The sequence below is a fragment of the Sinohyriopsis cumingii genome, chromosome 1 (genome assembly GCF_028554795.1).
Source record: "Sinohyriopsis cumingii isolate HCF-2022 chromosome 1, ASM2855479v2, whole genome shotgun sequence".
Lineage (NCBI taxonomy): Eukaryota > Metazoa > Mollusca > Bivalvia > Unionida > Unionidae > Sinohyriopsis > Sinohyriopsis cumingii.
Genome location: NC_142961.1, coordinates 112161697 through 112189561, shown reverse-complemented (window position 1 = coordinate 112189561; position 27865 = coordinate 112161697). Strand labels below are relative to the sequence as shown.

The following is a 27865-nucleotide window of genomic DNA, read 5'->3' as shown; positions in this document are numbered from 1 at the left end:
TACATCCTGAATTTCCTAAAAATGTATTTTCTTAATTTTGCAAATCCGAATTACATGAGCCATGGCATAGGTTTTCAATCTGGATTACACATTTCGAAATTGTGCTGTAATTTCGATGATAAGTGCAACTACATCCTCCTTACTGCACTCAAAATGAAATAAGCATTAAATTCCATAGCGTCTTTTTGATAATTGCAGTTGAAAGACTTCATATTTTTCCCACATTATGATTTCAAACGTTCAATGACAGAAACAGAAACACATTTGCAGATGTCAACACGCTTCTCCCTAGCTTATTAAATCTCATGTATTTTATGTGGAATCATCACATACAAATCCAATCAATAATCATGAAATTTCCTAGAATCGAGAAAAATACCAAAATCTACTCATTCCAGATCAAATGGAAAAGTTGTTGCAATGCACATTCATTCACAATATGACTCCAAATTTAAATCTGAACTAGACATGCCATTTTCTTTCGAAAGTTATGTCGAGCGCACGACTAAGTTCAAATTTATCTGGGCAGAGTTATGTGCGCAGTAATGATGTTGATTTGTGTAACGATGAATATGCGCTTGTGTATTTAGTTTGGAATGCGGCATACATTCATTTACGTTGTTTCTTGTAGTGTACTGTGTTTATATAATTAAACCTTAGGTAGAATAAAAAAATGAGCATTTAATAAAAAGGTTACTGCATTTGTATGGGAAAATATGAACTAATTTTGTCGGAAGGATATACTGCACTCCCAAGGTCGTGCAGTATTCCATCCCAAAACTAGTTCATATTTTCCCATACAAATACAGTAACCTATAATTATTTCTACAACACAATTCCAAAAACGGTCAGTACAAACAAAAAGTGAGTTCCATACTGCATTAATATTTAATGGAACCATTTCAACAGCTTTAAAAACTTGCACTCATTTTGTACATATGTACTAACTAACTGAAACAACAGAATATGTGAAAAATAATAACTTTAACATCTGGGAAAATAGAAGTTGAGGAATGAGATCATTCTTGTTAAAATTTCTAATAATATAGCAATGATATCAATAAAAAAACTTAGTAACAGAATATCTCTATACATCTTTTATTGCCAACTATCGACAATGTGTTTACCATTAGTGGAAATGTACATAATCACGGAATGGATAGTCACATAACTATACTGTTCCATAAATGATAAAAATATATGTTGATTATGTGCACAGATAGAAACATTCTTCTGGAAAATGTGGTACTGATCCATCATATTAGCAAATCTACTTCAAGTTCCATGCTTGGTAAGTCTGCTTCAAGTACCATACATTTGAAGTCCTATACACTTGGCTAGTCCACTTCAAGTCCCAAACACTTGGCAAGTCCACTTCAAGTCCCATAAACTTGCGAAGTCCACTTCTAGTCCCATACACTTGGCAATTCCACTTAAGTCAAATACACTTGGCAAGTATGTTTCAAGTCCCATATACATGGCAAGTCTACTTCAAGTCTAACACACTTGGCATATCCAATTTCAAGTCCCATGCACCTGGCATATCTACTTCAAGTCCCATACACCTGGCAAATCTAACTGAAGTCCCATACACTTAGCAAATTTATTTCAAGTCCCATATACTTGGCAAATCAACTTCAAGTTCCATACTTGGCAAATCTATTTCAAGTCCTGTACACTTGGCATGTCTACTTCAAGTCCCATATACTTGGCAAATCTACTTCAAGTCCCATACTTGGCAAATCTACTTCAAGTCCCATATACTTGGCAAATCAACTTCAAGTTCCATACTTGGCAAATCTATTTCAAGTCCTGTACACTTGGCAAGTCTACTTCAAGTCCCATACACTTGGCAAGTCTACTTCAAGTCCCATACTTGGAAAGACTACTTTTCTTTTGCATCATGGTGCATATTTACTTCAAGTCCCATACTTGGCAAGACTGGTTAAAGTCTCAGGTGTAAAATATATTTCAAGTCCATATACTTAATTACAGAAAACCTGGAAGATTCATTGAATAAAAGCCCTGTTTTGATTATATAGAACATGCCTAATGTGCCACCTTGCATATTTAAAGAGGTACTAAAGAAGAAAACCTCTAAAGCAATGTATTTGTCCCATGATAATATTCCCAATAAGGTTTACACAAAAAATGACTCACTATGTCTTTGACGGATTTGACCCTTTTTTGGGGCACTATCTTTGCTCTGCATCGTCCGAGTTTTTGCAACATCGTTATCTTTTATCTTTTGCATCATGGTGCATATTTACTTTTCATTGGAGAAGTTTGTTTTCACGTTGATTCTGACAAGGTTTTTCAGAAGGAACATTTGCTAACAAGCTTTTGCTTGACACTATAAATAGCCAGAATCGTGCTAATGTGTCATTAAACCCTAATCCATCCATCCAAACAGCTGCACACACATGTCATTAATTTAAAGAGGTTATAGCATATATTCCAAAAATGGAAAAGGTGGATCTCAATGGCACCAACCAGTTCAATAAGTGGGGTCATTTACCAAAAATATAAAAACAGGTTGTAAATATCCCAACTTGGTTCTTGTTTATTCATGAAAATTCAACGACATATCTTTATCACACACAACTGCATTGTGGATTAATTAATATTCACTTTTCCACTGGTATACAGTCAGAATGCTTCCATTTTCATGGTACTTAATGTTTATCTACTAACCTTTAACAAGAATTTTGGAATATAAATTTATTAACTCTGAAGAAAGAAAAAAAAATTCATTTTTTAACTGTGAAGTCCCAACTGCATAGAAAACAACATCTATATCACATCACCATATATTTTTCAAACCAATCCAATTTTGACAGTATTTAGTAAATTTCAGACATCAAGACAAACCCAGACATGCTGATAGAAAGATGTATCCTTATTAACGAATGCATTAATTATACAGACATTGAGATTTCTGACAGATGAAGAAATAATTTATGCAACATCCATTAATAATACAAATCATCCTCATTCCTTTAACCAATTCTTAAAATCCTGAAAACTGGTTTCTCTAGACCAATTAAACAACAGCAAATGAATGTCTGACCCGTAATATCTCCCATATGCACAGATGAGCACAGTCATCAAATCATGTGATTCATGTGATTATAGTTGGCTACCATGATGTGTCCTTGGGAAAGGCACTTGGCTCCATCTTTAATGGCATGATATAGCTAATAATGTGTTGAAAGTGCAGCTTGGGACAAAGTTGTGTTAAAAATGATGCTTTAGTTGGTCTCAACAATTATTGATAAAAGTCTATAATGATGGAAAAGTGAATATTCACCGTAGACAATAACCCAAGTGACTGGGTGGGACATGATGCTAGATGTCTGTGGCATGATGCCCCAGTGTTAGACATCACTATAAACTGCCATACTGCAGACATCATAGCGCTATGACTAAAAAATTCTTAAAGCTACATTAAAAATATAGATCACAGACACACACGAACACACATACACATTAAAAACAAAGATAAAATAAGGGTCAAACACAGAAAGGCACATTCTAAAATTAAGCCTGAGATTACTTTATTTGCTTGTCAATATTACATATCCATCTTCAAAAACTGTAAACCTAGATTATAATATGCAGGGTCTGCCAAGTGTTCCATCATGGTCTATTCTGTTTATTCCACATATTATTTCATGTTAACAGCACAGACCTTGATCTTTTCATGATATATGTCATGGTAGATCTGGGTCTACTCTGTTCCCCACACTATTTCATGTGAACAGCACAAATCTTGATCTGCTGGTGATAAATGTCATAGAAGATGAGGGTTTACTGTTTTTTCCACATACTGTTTCATGTGAACAGCATAGACCATGATCTGTTGGCACACTGTGTCATGGCATACCTTATTCTTAGGTTCTATGATAAAATGTCCACTTGATCTATATGTTATGCTAACCAAGAGCTCTGCCCAAGAGTCAGAGGACTTGTGGGTGCACAATTTCTCAATGAACTTTTAAGCAATTGCAATAATTGTTTTTTTTTTGTGGGGAAGGTTTGGGGTATACATAAAAAAGTTAATTCTGAGAGGTGAATTTGTGAAGCAAAATAATAGCGGTGAAACACTCTTTCTGAACTACTAGTGGTACCAACAATCACAAGGTAATACTATACTGACAGTAACATGAGGATAATATGACACAACACGAGCATGAGGGTAATATGACATCATGTATGCAAGAGGGTAATAAGACACATCACATATGCATGTGGGTATGTAGACACATCACAGGTGCATTAGGGTCAGATGACACATCACATGTCCATAAGGGTAAGATGACACATCACAGATGCATAAGGGTAAGATGACACATCACAGATGCATAAGGGTAAGATGACACATCACATGTCCATAAAGGCAAGATGACACATCACAGATGCATAAGGGTAAGATGACACATCACATGTCCATAAGGGCAAGATGACACATCATAAATGGGTGAGGGTAAGATGACACATCACATATGCATGTGGGTATGATGACACATCACAGGTGCATAAGGGTATGTTGACACATCACAGGTGCATTAGGGTAAGATGACACATCACATGTCCATAAGGGTAAGATGACACATGTCCATGAGGGTAAGATGACACATCACAGATGCATTAGGGTAAGATGACAGATCACATGTCCATAAGGGTATGATGACACATCACAGATGCATAAGGGTAAGATGACACATTACAGATGCATAAGGGTAAGATGACACATCACATGTCCATAAAGGCAAGATGACACATCACAGATGCATAAGGGTAAGATGACACATCATAAATGTGTGAGGGTAAGATGAAACATCACAGATGCATAAGGGTAAGATGACACATCACAGATGCATAAGGGTAAAATGACACATCACATGTCCATAAAGGCAAGATGACACATCACAGATGCATAAGGGTATGTTGACACATCACAGGTGCATTAGGGTAAGATGACACATCACATGTCCATAAGGGTATGATGACACATCACAGATGCATAAGGGTAAGATGACACATTACAGATGCATAAGGGTAAGATGACACATCACATGTCCATAAAGGCAAGATGACACATCACAGATGCATTAGGGTAAGATGACACATCACATGTCCATAAGGGTATGATGACACATCACAGATGCATAAGGGTAAGATGACACATCACAGATGCATAAGGGTAAAATGACACATCACATGCCCATAAAGGCAAGATGACACATCACAGATGCATAAGGGTAAGATGACACATCATAAATGTGTGAGGGTAAGATGAAACATCAAAGATGCATAAGGGTAAGATGACACATCACAGATGCATAAGGGTAAGATGAAACATCACAGATGCATAAGGGTAAGATGACACATCACAGATGCATAAGGGTAAAATGACACATCATAAATGTGTGAGGGTAAGATGAAACATCAAAGATGCATAAGGGTAAGATGAAACATCACAGATGCATAAGGGTAAGATGACACATCACAGATGCATAAGGGTAAGATGACACATCATAAATGTGTGAGGGTAAGATGAAACATCACAGATGCATAAGGGTAAGATGACACATTACAGATGCATAAGGGTAAAATGACACATCATAAATGGGTAAGGGTAAGATGAAACATCACAGATGCATAAGGGTAAGATGACACATCACAGATGCATTAGGGTAAGATGACACATCACATGTCCATAAGGGTATGATGACACATCACAGATGCATAAGGGTAAGATGACACATTACAGATGCATAAGGGTAAGATGACACATCACATGTCCATAAAGGCAAGATGACACATCACAGATGCATAAGGGTAAGATGACACATCATAAATGTGTGAGGGTAAGATGAAACATCACAGATGCATAAGGGTAAGATGACACATCACAGATGCATAAGGGTAAGATGACACATCACAGATGCATAAGGGTAAAATGACACATCACATGTCCATAAAGGCAAGATGACACATCACAGATGCATAAGGGTATGTTGACACATCACAGGTGCATTAGGGTAAGATGACACATCACATGTCCATAAGGGTATGATGACACATCACAGATGCATAAGGGTAAGATGACACATTACAGATGCATAAGGGTAAGATGACACATCACATGTCCATAAAGGCAAGATGACACATCACAGATGCATTAGGGTAAGATGACACATCACATGTCCATAAGGGTATGATGACACATCACAGATGCATAAGGGTAAGATGACACATCACAGATGCATAAGGGTAAAATGACACATCACATGCCCATAAAGGCAAGATGACACATCACAGATGCATAAGGGTAAGATGACACATCATAAATGTGTGAGGGTAAGATGAAACATCAAAGATGCATAAGGGTAAGATGACACATCACAGATGCATAAGGGTAAGATGAAACATCACAGATGCATAAGGGTAAGATGACACATCACAGATGCATAAGGGTAAAATGACACATCATAAATGTGTGAGGGTAAGATGAAACATCAAAGATGCATAAGGGTAAGATGAAACATCACAGATGCATAAGGGTAAGATGACACATCACAGATGCATAAGGGTAAGATGACACATCATAAATGTGTGAGGGTAAGATGAAACATCACAGATGCATAAGGGTAAGATGACACATTACAGATGCATAAGGGTAAAATGACACATCATAAATGGGTAAGGGTAAGATGAAACATCACAGATGCATAAGGGTAAGATGACACATCACAGATGCATTAGGGTAAGATGACACATCACATGTCCATAAGGGTATGATGACACATCACAGATGCATAAGGGTAAGATGACACATTACAGATGCATAAGGGTAAGATGACACATCACATGTCCATAAAGGCAAGATGACACATCACAGATGCATAAGGGTAAGATGACACATCATAAATGTGTGAGGGTAAGATGAAACATCACAGATGCATAAGGGTAAGATGACACATCACAGATGCATAAGGGTAAGATGACACATCACAGATGCATAAGGGTAAAATGACACATCATAAATGGGTAAGGGTATGATGAAACATCACAGGTGGGTGAGGATCAGATGACATAACCTTCAGGATAATATAAGGAAATCCGAGACAAAAATTTGGGGGTATATAAAACATAATTTTTAATGTCACATGTTTTATGTTTGCACCAATGTATACAGTACAGGGCTTAAAAGCACATCAGCACAATAGTTGCTATATGGTGCCAATTAAAAGTTAACTATCTGTATCACTGTACAACTGCTGTGCATACAAATTATTAATCTGGGATTAACTTGATGTCAAGATACTGTAAATCACAAATATTATTTTGCAAGTTAAGTAAGGATGCTATATTGGCAACAAAAAAATAGTTTCCACCAAAAATGAAACAAAATCTAAACTATTAGTTGTTTGTTCAAATATAATTACATGCTGAATTGATGGTCTTAACCACAGTTCATGCAGAATTTATGTTATTAAACACAATGAATTGATGATATTCACAAAAGAAAATATCACGATACAAAATGAAATGATTGAGAATAGCTATTAGTTCCTTGCATATTTGAAATATCTCAATGTTTTCTTAAAAATGTGCTGTGACTATGAAAACAGAACCCAAAATTCACTGGCTTTTTACATGCAAGTGTGATACACAGTACTGTACTCTAAACCCCTATAGTTAAAACAAAGCAAAGAACATTATACAGTCAAGTCTGATTAAGCCATTCAAACTGTTGCACGAATAAATCTGATTGTCATAAATGGTTGAGAATGTGAATAAACTGGTCTCAGTCTTACAAACATATTCCCCACTAATTAGAATTGATTTGTATTTATCTTAATGCTTCATCAGCAATTAAATCATTCACTTTATATTTAGCTGACATCAAGGATTAAAATGCAGTCATAATATTCAGAATTTTCAATAAACATTTATTGAAAAGAGTCTTGCAATATCTTTATGGAAAAATTAAAAGAATTTGAAGAATTCCTTATCTATTTTCAAAGTGTAAAGACTTCAAGTGTAAAGTTAACAAAATTGTAAATGCATGTGTGTCTTTGTGTGTTCCATCATTTATTTTTTCTCTTTCTCTGATGAAATCCCAATACAGTGTGAAGGTTTAATTGTATAAAACAATCCAAAACTTCATTTTAGGAAAACATTTTGAGAATTTTAGTAAAATGAGGGCCCTGTTTCTATTATTATCATTATCATTTCATAAATAAGATGGTGAGATATATGAAAGTTGGATTAATAAAACTTGACTGTATTTTTAATGGAAGCCTGCATATCTTCAAATGTAAATGTATCTCTTAATATGAAGTGAATAACTGAGTCATCAATTTAAAGTGAGAATAATATTTTTCAACTGGCAATATGTACATGTACATGTAGGCATCACTGACGAGGAGTCACATAAATTACACAAAACATTACTGTCTTGACTGCATTTGACTTTTCTCCAATGCAATAACATGTACAATTATTTACAATCTTTTATATCCACACCCCACCCCCAAAATACAATACCAGTAAACGTAACAATCACCTGATGTAAACAAAAACAGAATAAATAAATCTGTACCAACTAAATTGTTTTCCATTCATTTAAGTTATTCAGGATGTTAAAATGCTTACAGCTGTAAATGCTTACAATAATGATCAAAATGACAGCTGTGGCAATTATCATGCGGTCACATTAGTTTTAAAATCTAGATGGAACATATCCAATAATCTTAAGTGAAAACAAAGATATACAGGCCCTTATTTAATCTCTTTATGCATGCTAACTTTACAAAAAATTAAAATATAAATGCTAAATAACAGCAAATAAGCTGAATATGTTTTTTGTATATTAAGAAACTGCATGCCATACTAAGCCAACTGGCCTTGCCAATGTTTCTACTGTTTCACTCACTGAGAACGGTTTGATATCAGTGTAGCTATTGGTACGGTCATACCATTCCCTTGACCAACTCCATCTGGTATTGGTAATTTTCTCCTGTCAAATTTAGTACCAGAAAACATCTTCATTGTATGACTTTTAAACCAAATACAGTGTGACAAAAAAATGCACATAACCTTTTTAAAGAAATTTGTCTTTTAAACCACCAACATATGTCTTGAAAGCAAATTTCTTGAAGATTACATAGATTATTACAAATTAATTTTTTCATTTTTGACATGGAACCTGCAATACATTTTGGACATAATTTAGTTTACATTTTAGATATGATACTGGAGTTTACAAGTAGTACTTATTATTTAGTTTATTTAAGTAATTTAGAAAATAGGAAATCGGGAATATTTCTACCTGAATAGAATAATTAGAAAATCAGGAAAACCTAAATCACACTTTTTATAGAAGAGTATTCAAACCCAAATCACACTTTTAAAAAAAATAATATTAAAAAATTCATCTGACATGTAGACAAATAAATACTTGATTTTGCAACATCATCTCCAACATTAGATTATATTTATATTGGCCTTCATCTACAAGTACTTCTGCCTGGCCACAAATACCTGAATTGTATTTCAAAGGTATTTGGTAGGATCTTACTAAAGTAAGACTTGTATACCTTGATAATTTAAGACTTGCATCTGTTTATTCATGACATGCTTATGCATAGGCATCTTTAAACACAGGTACTTGCCCCTTAGTCCCTTTAGTAGTAATCTCTGAAGACAAGTATGTATTCATTTTGTAGAATTTTTCATTTTACTTCAATCAATAGCATAATTACTATAACATAAAATTTCAATTATCCCAACAAGGTACATTTTATCATCTCATCTGAAGATAAGTAATGGGCATACTGTAAAATTTCACTAAATGATCAACTGATTTCTTGTATGGCCATAAAAATGGTCATTATGGCTAATACATTGACATTAGCTATAGTACTGTAAAGAATACATAAACAACCTATCATGCAAACATGTGCTAGATTATAATTAAATTTTCCTAATTTCCTAATTTCCCCAATACACACACACACACACACACATTTCTGATTTGTCCCAGACAACCAGACAACAATTTTTCCCAGGCTTGCACATTTTGTACATATAAATTTAAAGGAAGAAAGAAGACAGGGAAAGACTTTCAAAGCATATAACTTTACCTGGGCTGAATTTTTCTCATTGATTGGAAGTGTGGCTACATATTGTTCTGATTCAGGATTGACTTCTCGACTTCGAAAATTTTTCTACAAGAAAACAAAATCAACAAAAGTTACAAATGAATTTTATTAATTAACTACTACCAGTGGAATAGTCCTCTTGTTGTTTGAAAATTTTATTTCTACACCTAATACATATTATTACATTACCTTGTGTTTTTCACCCACCTAGCAGTGGCAACACAGGCCTCAATCTTCACCATCACAGATCAGGGTCTAAGATGTTTATCTGATATCACAAGCTTATTGGGCTTGGACCACTAATTATTAACTGAACAGGATACCAATCTGGAAGTAGGTGAACAATGAATACTGTACCTGATACTTCAATATCAATAGGATATTTCCTAAATAAATAAATTAAAACTATTCAATGACATTAGTTTGAAAGTCTTCCTGAACATGTGCCACACCTCCCATTGATTTGATTCTAATATTTGGCATACCTACTTAATATATGAAAGAAAGTAGAAGAATGTTAAGCCCTATTTTTAACATATAAAAATAAATAACTTGATATTTCTAGTGGACCTAAACAGAGACCAAGAACAGAAACTGTTACAGCCAAATATTATCTTACTGCATTATTATATTTATACTTGCTGTCTGATCTGAAATGAAGTCATTCTAATACATACGCATTCATGCTTGGTTGAACACCTTCAGTGCCAGGTAATACAGTACAGAAAAAAATCAAGGTAACAGACTAATTTCATAGTTGAAATAAGCATGTTTTTCAGTAAAACCAGTAAAAAGTTAAATTTCAGTCTACTCTGCCTTGTTGCAAGACATCCGGGGATATAATCCTTTGTGACTGAAGGGGAAACAATGCCAACATCTACAACAAGACTTCTTGCTAAGATTCCTGGGGAGATAATCTTTTGTGACTGAAGGGGAAACAATGCCAACATCTACAACAAGACTTCTTGCCAAGATTCCCATGGATAGATCTTTTCTAACTGATGGGGAAACAATGCCAACATCTAAAACAAGGCTTCATGACATGATTCCTTCAGACAGATCTTTTCTAACTGATGGGGAAACAATGCCAACATCTAAAACAAGGCTTCATGACATGATTCCTGCAGACAGATCTTTTCTAACTGATGGGGAAACAATGCCAACATCTAAAATAAGCTTCATGGCAAGATTCCTGGGGACAGAATCTTTCATGACTGATGGGGAAACAATGCCAACATCTACAGTAAAAGTTGTACAGGTCATGTATGCACATTTACTCAACTTAAATTAAATATAAATTGCTGTTTTAAAATTTAATACTAATTTTGTTTAACCATTTGAAAATTATCGATCACTATGGACTTTTACAGTGGTGGCCAGGAACTAAACCAGGTCAAGAAAAGATCACATCAAGACTAATCATCAAAAGATAGGACAGTACGAATTTGTGTATCAATATATGGTTCTTTCATTCAAAATATAGGACAGTACGAATTTGTGTATCAATATATGGTTCTTTCATTGTGACATCCGTGCATGCCACATTTAGTCCAGATTGTACTGGATCAGGTTGATCTTGTCAAACAATGTCCAAGTACTTTAACATTGATTTTGCAATAGGTACTTCTCAGGGTATATAAATAATACCCTTTCAAAGAAAGTGAATTATTTCCATTTAAGGGTAAACATAATCAAATTCTAAGAAATGACACCAATTACTGAAATAAGTGATGTTGAATGCATACATGACCTGTATTTTTCACATTTCTGACTTCATGGCATACTTGTTTTCCACATTTCTGATTATAACATACCTCCGCAATCATCTGATTGTACTCTTTCTTACGCTCCTCTTTCAACTGCTGAACCTTGCGATCATGTTCTCCCAGACCCTTGAAAAAAGCATTGGGTGTCTGGGGTTTGGGAGGAAGACTTGTTGGTTGCTGTTCATTTCTCTGCAAGGACAAAAATATGTCAAACTCATTTTGTTTTTTTATATAAATTATCTTACTTTATCAATCACAAAAGTTTGAGAGAATGAGTTCTATATCAATTAGGTCTCCATTCATCAAGATCTGCCATTTTGTTTCATTTTTTTAAGATATGATTTTATGGGGCAATCCCTTACATTTGTTTTACTATTTTGTATTATTTGAAAGACATCAATTTCATAAATACAGAAAATGTACATGAATTTCAGAAAAAGTCACAATTATGATGGATTTTAATTCAAACGTTGAAAATCTTGCATGCATACCATGTGTTCGGCACCACATTGCAAAGGTAAAAAAATAAATGAACGATATGAATACAATGGGTTGTTGTATCATGAGGTCAGTTTGTGTTATATATACAGCTTTAAACATTGTTCAAGTGCAATATTTTCATAAAATAAAATATTTTAAAACTCAAAACCCAGAGTTTTCTTTCCTCTAATTCAACTGTGACTCTTTTCTAACCAATAAGCACTTATGTTTGTGACAATATGGAACCTCAGTTGAAGTAAAATGGCAATGATAACAGCTGGAAACATTAAAATGAGGCTTTATCTGGCTGAAAATTGAATGCACAGTACATGCAGCCATTGTAAACAAACTGACATTACGACATCACAGATGGTCTCTAACGGTGGTCTCTGACAGTGATAATACAGTACATTTTAATGAATGTTTCTGTAAAACATTTTTTTTAAATGTAAGGTATAGTGAGGAGATTAAAAGAAATGTCTCTAACATTATACAAGTATTAAATTAAGTTTGTTCAGCATTAAGTTTTAGATAAAGTTGTGCAAATATTTGTTTACTTCAGTAATGGCAGCCACATTTGATGGTGGAATGGTACCATTTGTAAAGATCTGAAAGATATTCATGGAAGGATGCTTTCCGTCAAAATGTTTGTCAAATTCATTTAGGCAGTTACACTATTCTCTTGATAACTTGCACCAGGATAACTCAGGAACTGCTTATAATGCAGCTTCAGGTGTGAAACCCTTATTAAACTAGAAAATACAAAATAAATTAGCCCCATTTGTTAAACATGAAAAAAATTGCCATAAAAATTGGTAAATGAAACCTTGATCTATCACTCGAGTTATCATCAAAATTGGTGATTAGTAATTAAGTGAATCAACAGAATGAAATTCTCAACTTTTAATAAAAAGTCATATATTTTGTTACATTTTCTTTCCAAACAACATTCTCACTACACTGTATATAACAATATTCAATGAAATTTTGATCAATGAATATAGCACTAATGCTTCCTGGTGGCAACACATAATAAATAAATACCAATTAAATAAGTTTTGTTAAATGAAGCTTATGTTCTACTTCCATTGTCTAATTAATTTTCAGTGTAATCATGATAAATGCAATATGCCCTCTTGTATCCAAACATAAAAAATGTCAATCAGTCATCACAACCATGTCTGCAAGTCTTTCTGTGAGAACTTAATTAAATGCCAACAGTGTTCTGATCTCTGATTTGCGGAAGTATTTGTTGTATTGTTTTACTAAGTAAAATGCTGACCTGCTTTGTATTATCACATTAATTACATCTTTTGTATCAAATCAAATAAAGGGGGTGGAATACAAGAAAAGGCATGCAAATCCTACCTGCATAAGAACTAATGGTCACAGTCACATGTCATGTCATCTGACCAATCCAATACTGTTAAAAATATTATTATTTAAGTAATATATTTAAACCACCATAAATTAGTCTAATCATTCACAAATGTGACCGAAGATAGTAAGGCAACCAAGCGAAAAGCGTGGTTAAACGGTGTCGTTTCACAGATACAGTTCATTATGGAGAAGTGAGTTCCAGAGTTTGTAGTGAACTTAAATAGATGTGGCACTCAGGGACTTCATCATGGAGGAGAAGAAATTTCATTATTACTTGCAGTGAAATGATAACATCATTATTTTACTAAAAGAACAATAAAAGAAATTGAATTTCAACATTGATGGTTGTTTCATGAAATAAAGGTTCCTAGTTTTTCAGAATAAAATAATCTTATTTTGTTCTGAATCAACAAAAATAAAATGCACTGGCAAAATACATAATGTTTCATGTACACATGATGGCTGTTGAAAACTCTTGGAAAATGTCAACGATCTTTCAGAGATTGGGTATCTTGAAATAAAGGTAATTTATACAAACATGAGAATAACTTCATTAGAAACAGTCATTTCCAATGCAAATATCAAACAAAACTGTTATTTTTCCACATGCACCACCAGTTTTTCTCGATGTCCAGTGTGGATGGCATTCCCTTCTTAATATTTTTGGAGGTCCTATAAATTACATACAGCTTGTGCATGTTAGTGAAACAGACACCTAGGTGAACTAAAAATATGAAACCAAATTGACCCAAGATGACTCATCAGGTTGACATCTTTCCAATATTCAATCATCTGACCAAGAAATCATATTAGTACCATGCCTACTGTCAACCTTCTCAAATCTTGTTGATTTATTATGAAAACTGCTGCTTCAAAGTTTCTTTGTTGTTTTATCTTATTGTTGTTTTATCTTATCCATATATTACAACAAATCATTTTTAGTCCATTTATCCCAGGATGTTTTCTGTAAAATTTGCTCCAATCCTTCTGAGCAATCTTTTATCAGAAGCAATTTAAATGCTTTGCTATTTTAAGTAGCATACTTTATACAAACTCAAAAGGTCATCACACCAAGTTTCTGCTGAGCAGTTTCTGAAACGTTTAAAGGTTTTTCTATTTTGCAAATGGTAGCCATACCTGACGACAGATCAGCATCATTTAAATAAATCTTAAAGGCCTGCATTCAAGGACGCATTCTGTCAAATTCTTTCCAAATCAGTTAGGCAGTTCTTGAGAAATCATTTAAACGTTTTTCTATTTTTTAATAATGGCGACCATATTTGATGGCAATTCAGCATCTTTTATTCAAGTCTAAAGGTCATCAGGATGTAAGTGATTAACCAGATTTTGGAAAGGACTTCATTTCTTTCCTGGCCTAGAAATCAAGCTCTTTAGCAGCATTTGTCATTCTGGAAAGATTCTTGACTTTAAGCAAGTTTATCTTTTAAACTGTCTACAGGGTAACACTATATGCTCTGCCAGACAGATGGACATACAAGGGTGGAACTATCTGCCCTACTAAACAGATGGACAGACAAGGTAATACTATATGCCCTACCAGATAGATGGATGTACAAGGGTAGCACTATATGCCCTACCAGACAGTTGGACAGACAAGGGTAATACTATATGCCCTACCAGGCAGATGGATATAAAGGGTAGGGCTATATGCACTACCAGACTGATGGGCAGACAAGGTAACACTATATGCCCTACCAGACAGTTGGACAGACAAGGTAAAACTATATGCCCTACCAGACAGATGGCTGTACAAGGATGGCACTATATGCCCTACTAAACAGATGGACAGACAAGGTAACACAATATGCCCTACTAAATAGATGACATACAAGGGTAACACTATATACCCTACTAAACAGATGACATACAAGGGTAACATTATATGCCTTACCAGACAGATGGTCAGACAAGGTAACACTATATGCCCTATCAGACAGATGGATGTACAACGGTAGCACTATATGCCCTCCAGACAGATGGACAAAGGTAATACTATAACATACAGACTGACAGACAAGGTAACACTATATGCCCTACCAAACAGATGAACATACAAGGGTAGCACTATACGCCTTATCAGACAGATGGACAGACAAGGTAACATTATATACCCTACCCAAGAGAAGGACATACAAGGATAGCACTGTACACCCTACCAGACAGATGGATGGACAAGGTAACACTATATGCACAGCCAGTCAGACGGACATAGATAATATTATATGCCCCCACAATATTCGCAATATATACACAAAACTGCAAGTCAGTGGAAAGAGTAAGTTTGATACAGCATAAGAATGTGCTGAGACCGTCAGTCTAACATGTATTCATAAGCCACATCAAACAAGTTCTTTCCCCTGATTAAGAACAAAACACAAATTTGGTTTTGTTTTTCCTACATACCTCTTTAACACTCTCAAAATGTTTTTTAGCTTTACTGCATGAATGACACTGAAAACAAATTGGGACTAATAAAAAATTGGATTCACTGCATCTAAAAATATTGATTTGTGGACATCAAATTTAATACCAGATTGAGCGATTAAAATGGGCATGAAAAACAAACTTTGTAATCATACCTGTTGTAGTTTTTGTTGTTGTTCCAAGTAATCCCTGTGTCGTTCCTCCTCTAGTTGTTGCTTTCGTTTCTCATACTCCCCCCCAACAGGCAAAGTTGCCCCACTCCCCTCTGGCACTACTCTCCTCCTTCTCTCTTCTTCATGGACTTTCTGAAAACAATGAGGGCATACATGTACCACAGACTCAAACAAATACTTAATTCCATTCTTTTATACTTCTAGTAGCAATATTTCCATATTGGAATTTTGCATGAACTGAAAATTAATTTACCACTGAAATTATGGCCCATTTTTAACCCCAAACAGGCTGTAGAAAAAATCCCTGCCTGTAAAATGCAAATACTATTGATAAATTAGACATTAAGACATGAAGTTTCAGCTAGCTTGTTTGGGATGTTAAACAATCAATCCATAAAATGCTGCAATTTTTAATTTCCGCATTGTGTGCCTACTATTTTAAATCCATGCTGGAAAGAGAACAAAATGACAATCATATTTTCATGTTTACCAGGTCTGTGCTTTATATTTCAATTACTGGATAAGACAATGGTTAGCTAACAAAATAACCAATTATAATCTTAATAACTCTAATTTGTTTCAAAACCTATTAAGCAGGCCCAAATTTTAAATAGAACAATGTGCTGGAACCTTGCTGAAACACCAATGTTCATGGGTGAAATAAAAAGCCGAGTTACTGTATAAAAGACAGAGGTCGATATTTAATATACAAGTTGGGTACATATCATAATTCAGGAATGATCTACTTCTTTCAGGAATCTTGAAAATTCTAATCACACTTACCAGACATTTTTTCAGAAACATTAACCTGTCAACCAAATATCTGTTAAAAGTAATATATAAATACATTCAAATGGGTATCAAATGTTGTAACAAAAACAAAAACTTTGATACATTTAATTATTAACTGTACTGGAAAATGTGTCTGTTTTCCATTGTGAATTTGCCATTGCTTTAACTTTAGTACTATCCTTGCAAGATTTATCATTTTTTTTCTCAAACCTGTATTAAAATTATTTTCTTTCAGAAAACTATACAACAGAATTTTGCCCAACAACAGTATTTTATTCCACTCTACTCAATGTAATAGATTATCCTAATCAATGCAGATTTAGATCATCATTCTCTTATGCTCTACCTGAAAGTTAACACTGCTCACTAACAAGAAAAAAATATCAACATTTGCTAAAAACTGGCTTAAATTAAACTTCAATGTTTGATATGTAAACCTTGTAAATGTACAAAAAAGAAACAAATGAAGAAATTTTATAGAACTCTTGCATAATGCTATCCAATTGTTTTCACATTGTGAATTATTCGTGGGGTCTCTAATTTCATGGTCTGTGGCACAAAAAGTCCATGAAAACTGCTAACCCATAAATGAATATCATCTTATTCTCGAACCCAAAGTATTCAGTGGAAATTCTATTCTGCCAATAATTTTCCAGTGATATGAAAATAGAATGACACACTGAATGACCAATATGTATGTCAACATGTTTCATGGGGTTTCTAAAGGAACATAATGGGAGATAATTATATTGATATATTTCATAATTTAGTAGGATTGTGATCAAGAGAACAACACTGAAAAACAAATTATCAACAGATGCGAAATATTCCTTCCCTTGAAGGAACAAGTAAATAATGCCAGTTTTAGTGCATACAGAAGAAAATGGAAGGGATAAAACATGAAGACTAACTCTTGTAATGTATGCCCACAAACTAGCAACTCTGACACGACTCATTTTACTATTTGACATAAATCTAACATCAAAGGAACCAACTTAATACTACTTAAAAAATACATTTGCATAACAAGCATTGACTGACAAAACATTCTGACTCACAGACATACAGGGTTACACATATCATACTGGTGATTTAAAAACCAAAAATGCAATAAGAAAACCTCACACAACTGCAAGAAACTTTTCAAAGGTTAAAAATTTGACAATAAATTTATGAATACTTATCTTAAATACAACGACTTGTCTTAAGATTATCATTTGACCATTTTATTTCTCTATTCTAATATTAAACAATATTTCTCTATGATAGGGGAAAGTAAAGTTGAAGATGAATATTGGTCATGACTTGCTTTGTATCAGAAAACAATTATAAGGAAATAAACTACCACAGACAGCTATATCAGATGAAAATAGGCAGCATATGTATGTGATAGAATAGAATAAGTGCTTGTCATATTATACAGTTTCTATGAATAAAGGTAAAACAACATGAACACATATCTATGAAATTTCATGAAGCTGCAGATTATCTTCTTACGACAGATGTACAAATTTAATTTTGTAACTTGAGCGGTTTGTCAGCTGGCCAAGTCACTGGTACTTTAAAACAAAGCAAACACATAGTAATTTTAAATATTGGTCACCTGTTTTGTTGTGAATCATGATGACCCTGACCTTACCTTCTAAGCTGAGGCTCCTTTGTATTGTCAAGAAGAAAAAAAAACAACCTGTAAAAAGTGTTGTAGGCAGAACATGAGTTATTATGTAAACACTAATTTCCCTTTGTCAGTGATCTTGATCCCTGACCTTTAGTTGGAGAAAAAAAACCCAGACCTCTTTGTACATTCAACAATATATTCATATAGTTTTGTTAAGTTATGTTCACTAGAAATAAAACAATTACAAAGAACGGTTTATTTTACTGGGTCACACTGTCACTGGCCTTGACCTTTAGACCTCTAAATGGACAGACTTAATTGTATGAATAATGTTTATATATCTATAATGTTTGCTGGTAATATACAACTTTGATTTTTGTATGGAGCCCTAATGATTTGGTTGGTCACAGTAACCATATTTTGTGACCATCAACTCTATATGCAACATGCCTCTAAGGCCTGGAGGAGGTATGCTCAGTTGAAGGAAAGTCATGGTGTGGAAACAAATTTTATATTTTTGTAGGTCACAATAGCCTTGCCATTTAGACCCCAAATCAAACAGCTTTTTTTACATAATATATAAGGCAACATGAAAGTCTGCAAAGCAAAACTGTCAACTGAATGATGGTTAATCAGACATAACAATTACATACCGTATATACTAATTATTAGGACAAGTCCAACTTCAAAATGTAGATTAAGATCTGTTTTTGTATAACGCACTTACAGATCTGGATTTCTACAGCTTGTTAAGACTACAAAGGATCACCATATGCAATGGCAGAAAAATGTCTATGTTCAAGGAAAAGGTTTATATGCAAGTATATAGGAAAATACATGCTGCATTACAATTAGCATATAAAGATCATCAAGATTACCTTCCTTAATAAACTGTATTTAATTTATGTTAGAAAGTTTTATAGATTGAAATGCTTGCCTAAAACACATACAAATAGTCTAAGACCTGATTAGTAAATTTTCTATTATAATTTTGTAGCTAGAACACTTATTGACAGTGAAATCTGTCAAGCCCGTATGATATTATTATAATAAAAACACGTTTTAACACCTGCATTTCTCCTTGCTTTGAGGGGAAAAAGGGGAAGGAATGTGTTTATGGCCAGGAAATAGACTTGAATTTGCAGCTAAAAGATAAGTAATGACCAACCCTTTGTGACAAATGTTCAGACACATGATAACAAGTATTCCCTCCAAACAACTCTTCCTATCACAGCATCTATATTGCATACATCTAACAATTTATCAATTTCACTAGCTTCAAGGCATTTAAATACCATGGTGTTGTCCATACAGCACTCTTGCACACCTATTGAGTGTAAGACCTGTACCGGACTTATTCATCTATAATTGATTGTCAGCCATGATACACCATGTGTCTGACTGATTACATCGCTGTTTTTTAATATGAAGTATTATTTTGTATAAATAAAGATAGTTTCATAAGAAGTATAATACACAGTTAGGGTGAAAATACCTATACACACAAGAATTTGTCCCAATATGAATCACAATATGGAAGTGTACTATATTTTAGTATATCATTATGCCACTAATAATATAACAGCTGACCATTTCACAACAGGCATATTAAGGTAAAAAAGTCAACTATGAACACCATCTTCCTTTACTTCATCTCATGTCCATTTTACCTAATTTTATTATTGTGATAAAATAAAAATGCCAAAGAGAAGGATTAATTAATATGCATGGCCTCTTGCTAATAACTGAACACTACCAAGATCTTGATGAGATGAACCTATTTGCCAAGACTTTTATCAAAACTTAAATGAGAAATATAGTCTCAAGCTCTATAAAGGTAACAAACTCAGCCAATCAGATGCAAGATCATTTTTTTAATATATGCAGATCTCACTTATGATAGAACCTATCTAAGATAGAGATGATATAAGCTTGTTTACCATGATCTTACAAATTCTGAATTGAAATGTGGTCCCCATAATGGTCACTGATTCAGCCCATCAGATACAAAATTATCTCATAAATATGCATAGCTTTTGCTCTTGATCAAACTCATCATATATGTTAATGATACAAGACTATTTAAAAAGTTTGATCAAAATCTATCTGGAAAAATTGTTGCAAGAGTGTTGACAAACTCAGCCAACCAAATGCAAGAACACATCATGAACATGTATAAATCTCATGCGTAACAACACTAAACAGAGATTTTGATGATGTAATCCTATGCAACAAGTTTTAAAAAAATCCAATCAAAAATAGAGTCTGCAGGATGACAAAATCCTTGACCAATCAGATGCAAGATCATCTCATAAATATACACAGATCTCATTCATAATAAAACCAATCCAACATTTTGATGATAATAGCCTAATTACCTAGTCTGATTAAAATCAGATCAGAAATATCACATCTCAAATGGTAAAAATCTTTGCCAGTCTGATGCAAGATCAAATTATTAATATAACCTTCATAATAGACTTCAGAGGATGTCTTATAATACAGACCTATTTACCAACCTTGATTAAAATCAGATCAGAAATATCACATCTCAAATGGTAAAAATCTTTGCCAGTCTGATGCAAGATCAAATTATTAATATAACCTTCATAATAGACTTCAGAGGATGTCTTATAATACAGACCTATTTACCAACCTTGATTAAAATCAGATCAGAAGCAGAGTTGATAAAGTGCTACAAGCAATTGTTGATGGACGGATGATGCATGATGTATAACAAACTTAAAGACCTAATAATGTTTCCTACCTAAAATATTCTCAGCATGTTTTTTATTTTTTAATGTTTTTCTAATTTCATGATGTTTATTTTTGTAATAATATTATTATATGTTTTTTTTATCTTATAGGTGTTGTCTGATGTTGTAAAGCGCTTAGAGCTTCTAAAGATTAGGCGCTATACAAAGTCCTCATTATTATTATTATTATTATTATTATTATTATTATTATTATTATTATTATTATCATATTGAATGACAGTACCATACCATATGGCCAGATAAGCTAATTATGGATTTAAATGTTAATTTTCACTTTTCTTATCACCAATGAACATGAAGAAAAGAATCTGAGATGGCCAGCTGACAAAACCTCTAATGCATAATGCAATGTGAGCATGACGACAAACAGCACACAATGGGAAACAACTCTACTGATGTTAAAGCTAGATATCTGAACAAGCTTCCACCAGGATACCTTGTTAGCCATCATTTCATTATACTCTCTCTTCCTTTCTTCTTGCAGCTGTTTTTGTTTCTCACTGTTATCACCAAAAAGAAGTCCAGTGTGCTTGGGGCTTGGAAATTTTTGTCTTTGGGGTCCCTGATGCTAGCACATATAATGAACATGCACATCAAGATATTGTATTTTGTATGCCATGAAACAGTTAACTCTACATAGTAAATGCCTTCTGACATCTGTAAATCATATTTTACCATCAATTCATTTTTAAGAATACAGTCAATTCAGCATGTTAGTGTTATGAAATTTTTGCTACTTTCTGATTGTGAATCCTTTATATAATGTTTTTTTTGTGAAAATATTTTCATGAATATACTTTTACTTATCAGTTTGCTAAAACTGGCCAAATATTTATGATTTACAGATGCTGAAATTAATGCCATCACATATCATGGCATATATTTCTGAGTATCCATGTACTACTTTGGTCATGACTGGACCTAAAACAACTGACTGGGATGTACAGAAAAAAAACAATATGTTAGGAAAAGCAATGTTTTTTAAACGCTGCAACAAAGACTGCATTTTTTATGCAATGCCATGGATTCTTCTTAATGCAAATAATGTGAAGAATTAAAGAAACAAAGATACTAGTCTGTGTGTACTCCAGGAATATTGAAAAGAATTGTAGAAACAAAGACACTAGTCTATGTGTACTCCAGGAATAACAATCAAAACCATAAAACATAATGTGATGACCATCAATGAATAAGTTAAAATGAGAGTTGAAAAAAAGCAATACAGAAATAAAATCATATTCCAGAGATGAATTTTTTGAGTCTGAAGAAAATGTATTAAAGAAAGTGGAACTATACAGAAAAGATGGTAAAGTCTGGAACCTTATATAGCAGATTAAGCAGAAAAGTAACAAAGTCTGTCACACTATCATTTTAACATCAGACATGTTCACTTACAAGATGGGATCTGACTACAGTCAACAATAAGGCAGTGGTTTACTTTCCCTATGCCCTGCCATATATTTGTTTCAAAAATGCAAAAACAAGTTTTGCTGTCATATATTTTAAAGCCAAGGAGATGGCATGCATATTCCTTTGATGGCAACATGATATAACATGGCAGCATGATATGATATACATTGTCATCATAAAATGATGTAACACAGATTAAGTACTGTGAATTATATCATTTAGTAACATGTGCAAAATGAAGTGTTCTGGATTCTGCTTAACACGTTAATACAGAAATAGATTTGTAAAGATATGTTTTATTGTTAAGTGAAGCACGTACACCCTGACCTGTTTACACAATACATTGTGGAAATCTGGTATTTATATGGAAATATTTCAATTTTGGCCATTTCTTGTGTGATCCCATCATATACATGAGCATATAAGATACAATGATGACAGCATCAACCTAAAAGTTCATAAACAAGATACCTCAGACATGTAAAAAAACTCAACTTCAAGTTTAAAAGTACACCAAAGCCAAAAATAGAGCTGAAACATTTATTGCCAAAACAAGGAACACTGTCTCACTTACAAAAAAACAGTATTTTTATTAGCAAAATTTCAAAAACAAATCATGTTAACTTAAATACTGTGATAGAATCCTTATGTTGTTAACGATAACATTATGCTTTTTGCAACCAACCAAAGGCCATATAACAAGGTCCCCATAAAGTACAGTGTCTCATCTATGAACTTCATTGTTACAACACAGATTTCTGCTCAACGATGGTGAGCTTAATTCAAATTGCATTATTCAAAGCAGCATATTGGTTTTCATTGTTGCACAATAAAGTAAAGATTGTTTTGTAGGCAATAGGAAAATACAGCAGCATACTGGTTTTCATTATTGTACAATAAAGTAAAGATTGTTTTGTAGACAATAGGAAAATACAGCAGCATACTGGTTTTCATTGTTGTACAATAAAGTAAAGACTGTTTTGTAGACAACAGGAAAATAACTACAAGGGGAGAAATGTATACATCCAGGTTTCATGCATCATTTAATATTAATTTTTACCATACACAAAGTCTGAACTGTAATGACAACTAGAGATGGATTTGCAATAATATTTACAGACTCCAGTGAAGGAAACTAGAACAATTGTAAATGAGACTAATGCATTGAAAACACATGCTTCTAAGGAAAGCAACTATACAATATTATAATAGTTGAACTATAACATGATTAAAATAATATTAGTTGCAACAATAAAATAATCAAACCACTGCTGATGTTTAATCATGATAAATTATCATTTCATAACATAGTTAAAACAAATTAGGTGATGCTAAAACCAATAATAGTGAGAGCCCAGCCTTATGTTAACTTTCAAAAATACTGATTTAAAAATTCTCGTGGATGAAATCATTTTAATCTTTTCATTTTTCTTGTAATGGGTCCGATGTTCTATTTTCAGAAATAACTGACCTTACCCAGTATATTCAAGTATGGGTATTTTGAGAACAACTGTGAGGAGTATCTTTATTATATATAATTCAAACAAAGGAACTCATCTGAACAAATAAGTAAAATATTTAAACATTCTCTTTGAAATATGATTTTCTTATTTTTTCTCGAGCCAGAGCTTACAATTTATATTTTAAGCAATTAAACATCTCATTCAGGAAAACATCTTTTCTGCTCATATTTAGTTCACTGACACCTACTTTTTATTCATTATTTCAACCATACATAAGAATCTCTTAAATAACATCTGTCAAACAAATCCCTTTGGTAATAATACCCTCCCTCCAAACATCTTTGACCAGTGATGACAGAAAACTCTAACATATGAAGATACAAACTTTATACCTACAGATAAAATATTCCTATGCTTTAGCTGAATACATTAACAAGAATTACAGTAGTAAATATCCTTCAAAAACTTGAACACATGACCTTAATATTAATGCCTCCAATCCCACTACCACAGGCAAGACTTTAAAAAAAAAAAAAAATTGCATGGATACAAACGTCAGGTATGTAGTAATGCTATACCAACATTTCAGTTGAACAGAATGCCTGAGATAGGTGTATGACTTTCAAAAAACTTTAACACATACTTTTAACATTGACACCACCAGAAAAGTGATACTTATGCCTCACCATTGACAGGCGAGTCAAAAACAAGAAGAGTAAAACCAACGTTTGCCAACTCTAAGAAAATTCATGTGACAATAAAGCACGACACATCAAAACCATCAGCCTGATAATAAATCCGTCATTTCACGCAAAGTGAGGCTTGGATACCTTCATCATTATTTCATTATATTCCTGTCTTCTTTGTTCTCCAAGCTTTCGCTTCCTTTCATTATACACATTTTGATCAAGTGGAAACCCCTGCCTAAGGTTTTCTGGAGTTACTTCTTTGTGCAATAAGTTGTACTTTGGAAGTTCTTTTTGTTGCTAAGAGGTAAAATAATACAATCCATCGTTTACCCAATCAAATGATGAGGGATAATTTCCTAAAGATTTTGTGAAATTGAAAAATCCAATTACAAATGAAATTTAAAAAAATAATCTCTTATTACGATAAAGTCAAACTAAAAAAGTAATCATTTTTCAAAATTCAGTATAAAAAATGTCTCTCTCTTCTTTAATAAAGCAACTTGTATAAAAGCATGAATGTAAAATATTGTTTAGTTATTGTGAAACAAAAGAGTAAATAATATGTAAAACATGCCAAAGATTGGGTAAATCATTTTATTACCGCACAAATGAAATTCTAGGAATATGATTGGTCAGTTATCAGGATACAAAATGCAGTTATTCTAGCAGGATGTAAAACCTCAATAATTGTCAAAATTAGATCATATGACTTACAGGAAGGGAGTTATTAACTGACATTATAACTGACAATACACAACTGGAAAAAGCAAAATGAAAGTCAAATGCCATTTCACAAATTATATTTAAGTTGTTAATCAACTATATGAATCACTTTATGATATAAAGAAATGAGTTAAAACAGTAATTATTACACAAAGGAAAACTAGAATAAAATAATGCTGGCTCATCGGTCATTTGGCAGAATTTTAGTTTTATGGCTCAAGGGAGGTAACTAGCTGGCCGTATTTAAATAATTGTCAGTATAGACAGTAATGCCAGCTATGGGACTCAAAACATCCACACTAACCATGAAATTCTGGCAAAAAGAGTTAGCATATTGCCTAGAACAGTTTATGAGGTATTAAATTCAGGCCATGTTTGTTTCCCAGGATGTACAGAATGTTATGACCCTCTAGTACTCTGTACACCACTCGCCAAAGGTATGGGATTCAAGACAGTCATAACATTTTGTACACTTCAGTAAATTGACATGTAAGTAATAACATAATTAACAGTGCACTGACGTTGACTAAAAAATTATGTGATCACTAGCAATGACTGAAGAATTGTTAACTATTATTAGCAGGCAAAGTTAAAACCCATCAAACTGAAATAACAGAAATTCTCAATGATCGAAAGGATCTTGTTTATTAATGTAATAGTCATAGTCTCTTAGATCTAAAGTCTGAGACCTGGGTAGTTTCAGCCTGATAGTCACAAAAGAGTCTAACCACAAAAAAACGTAATACATACTCAACACTTCCAAGTTCAAACTCGTACCTAGATCACCAATACAGTACTGAAATCTGACAAATCTAGGAATTTCTAGTCATAAGATGAACCTTAAATTTTTAAGTTCTCACTTTCCTTCTCAGCAAAGTTATTGAAGACCATAAAGTTTTAATTTTAACTCCAACTTCAAACTTGTGCTTAAGCAGTTTTATGACTACTATTAGGACGGCGAGAAAAAAAATAATGGGATAAAAGATCATATTGTCTAGTCTCACAAAATCTGACCTGAGATACAAGATCATATAGTCTAGTCTCACAAATCCAACTTGAGATACATGATTATACAGCCTAGTCTCACAAAATCTTAATTTAAGATTCAACATTATACACTGTAGTGTCACAAAATCTGACCTGAGATACAAGATTATATAGTCTAGTCTAACAAAATCTGACCGAGATACAAGATTTGACAGTCTAGTCCCACAAAATCTGACATGAGATACAAGATTATACGGCCTAGTCTCACAAAATCTGCTTTGAAATGCTAGATTATACCCTGTAGTTGCACATAATCTCACTTCAGATACAAGATTATACAGTCTAGTCTCACATAATCTGACCTGAGATAAAAGATCATACAGTTTAGTCTCATAAAATCCAACTTGAGATACAAGATTATAGTCCAGTCTCACAAATCTGACTTGAGATTATAGAGTAGTCTCACAAACCTGATTTGAGATACAATACAGATCATCAATGATGCCATGGCAATACAATCTTTCTCAACAGTCATATGTCTAATGATTAGTATTAAACAAAACTGAGTATATTTTAATGTTGTGACTCAAAGTCTGTGATAAAATACTTTGAGAAATGGAGCCCAAGTCCATGCAGTTTTAACTTGTTTTATGTTATATCTGAGCACAACAGCCATAAATAAATTTACCAATTTAAGGCAAATGTAAAAAAGTTATAGCACATACTTGGGACAGAAATTCTTGCATCTCTTTGTGTCTTTCCTCCCTCAGCCTCTGTTTCTGATCCCCATAAGTCGGCAATTGCTGACTGCTGGCATGTTCGACAATCCGCCTGCCTTCCTCTACCTCCTGCTGAAACTGATCTTTAAGCATCTGCTGTTTCTAAATAAAAAATAATACATCTCATTTGTTACATTTATTATTAGCTGCTGTGGACAACAGATTGGTCCCATTTTTATTTACAAGTATTATTTTGGACCACCAAACA

General features: G+C 33.4%; 1 protein-coding gene across 1 annotated transcript in view; it reads right to left on the bottom strand.

The window, feature by feature from the left end:
* Positions 1 to 27865, bottom strand: part of LOC149807626 (uncharacterized) — a 247293-nt gene that overhangs the window by 187358 nt on the left and 32070 nt on the right. The window contains exons 8-12 of the mRNA XM_089968946.1: positions 27604 to 27759; positions 22043 to 22174; positions 16402 to 16551; positions 11990 to 12130; positions 10158 to 10241 (exon numbers count right to left, since the gene is read on the bottom strand). Of these exons, the coding sequence (XP_089825072.1) occupies positions 10158 to 10241; positions 11990 to 12130; positions 16402 to 16551; positions 22043 to 22174; positions 27604 to 27759 (663 nt within the window). The remainder of the gene's footprint in view (positions 1 to 10157; positions 10242 to 11989; positions 12131 to 16401; positions 16552 to 22042; positions 22175 to 27603; positions 27760 to 27865) is intronic.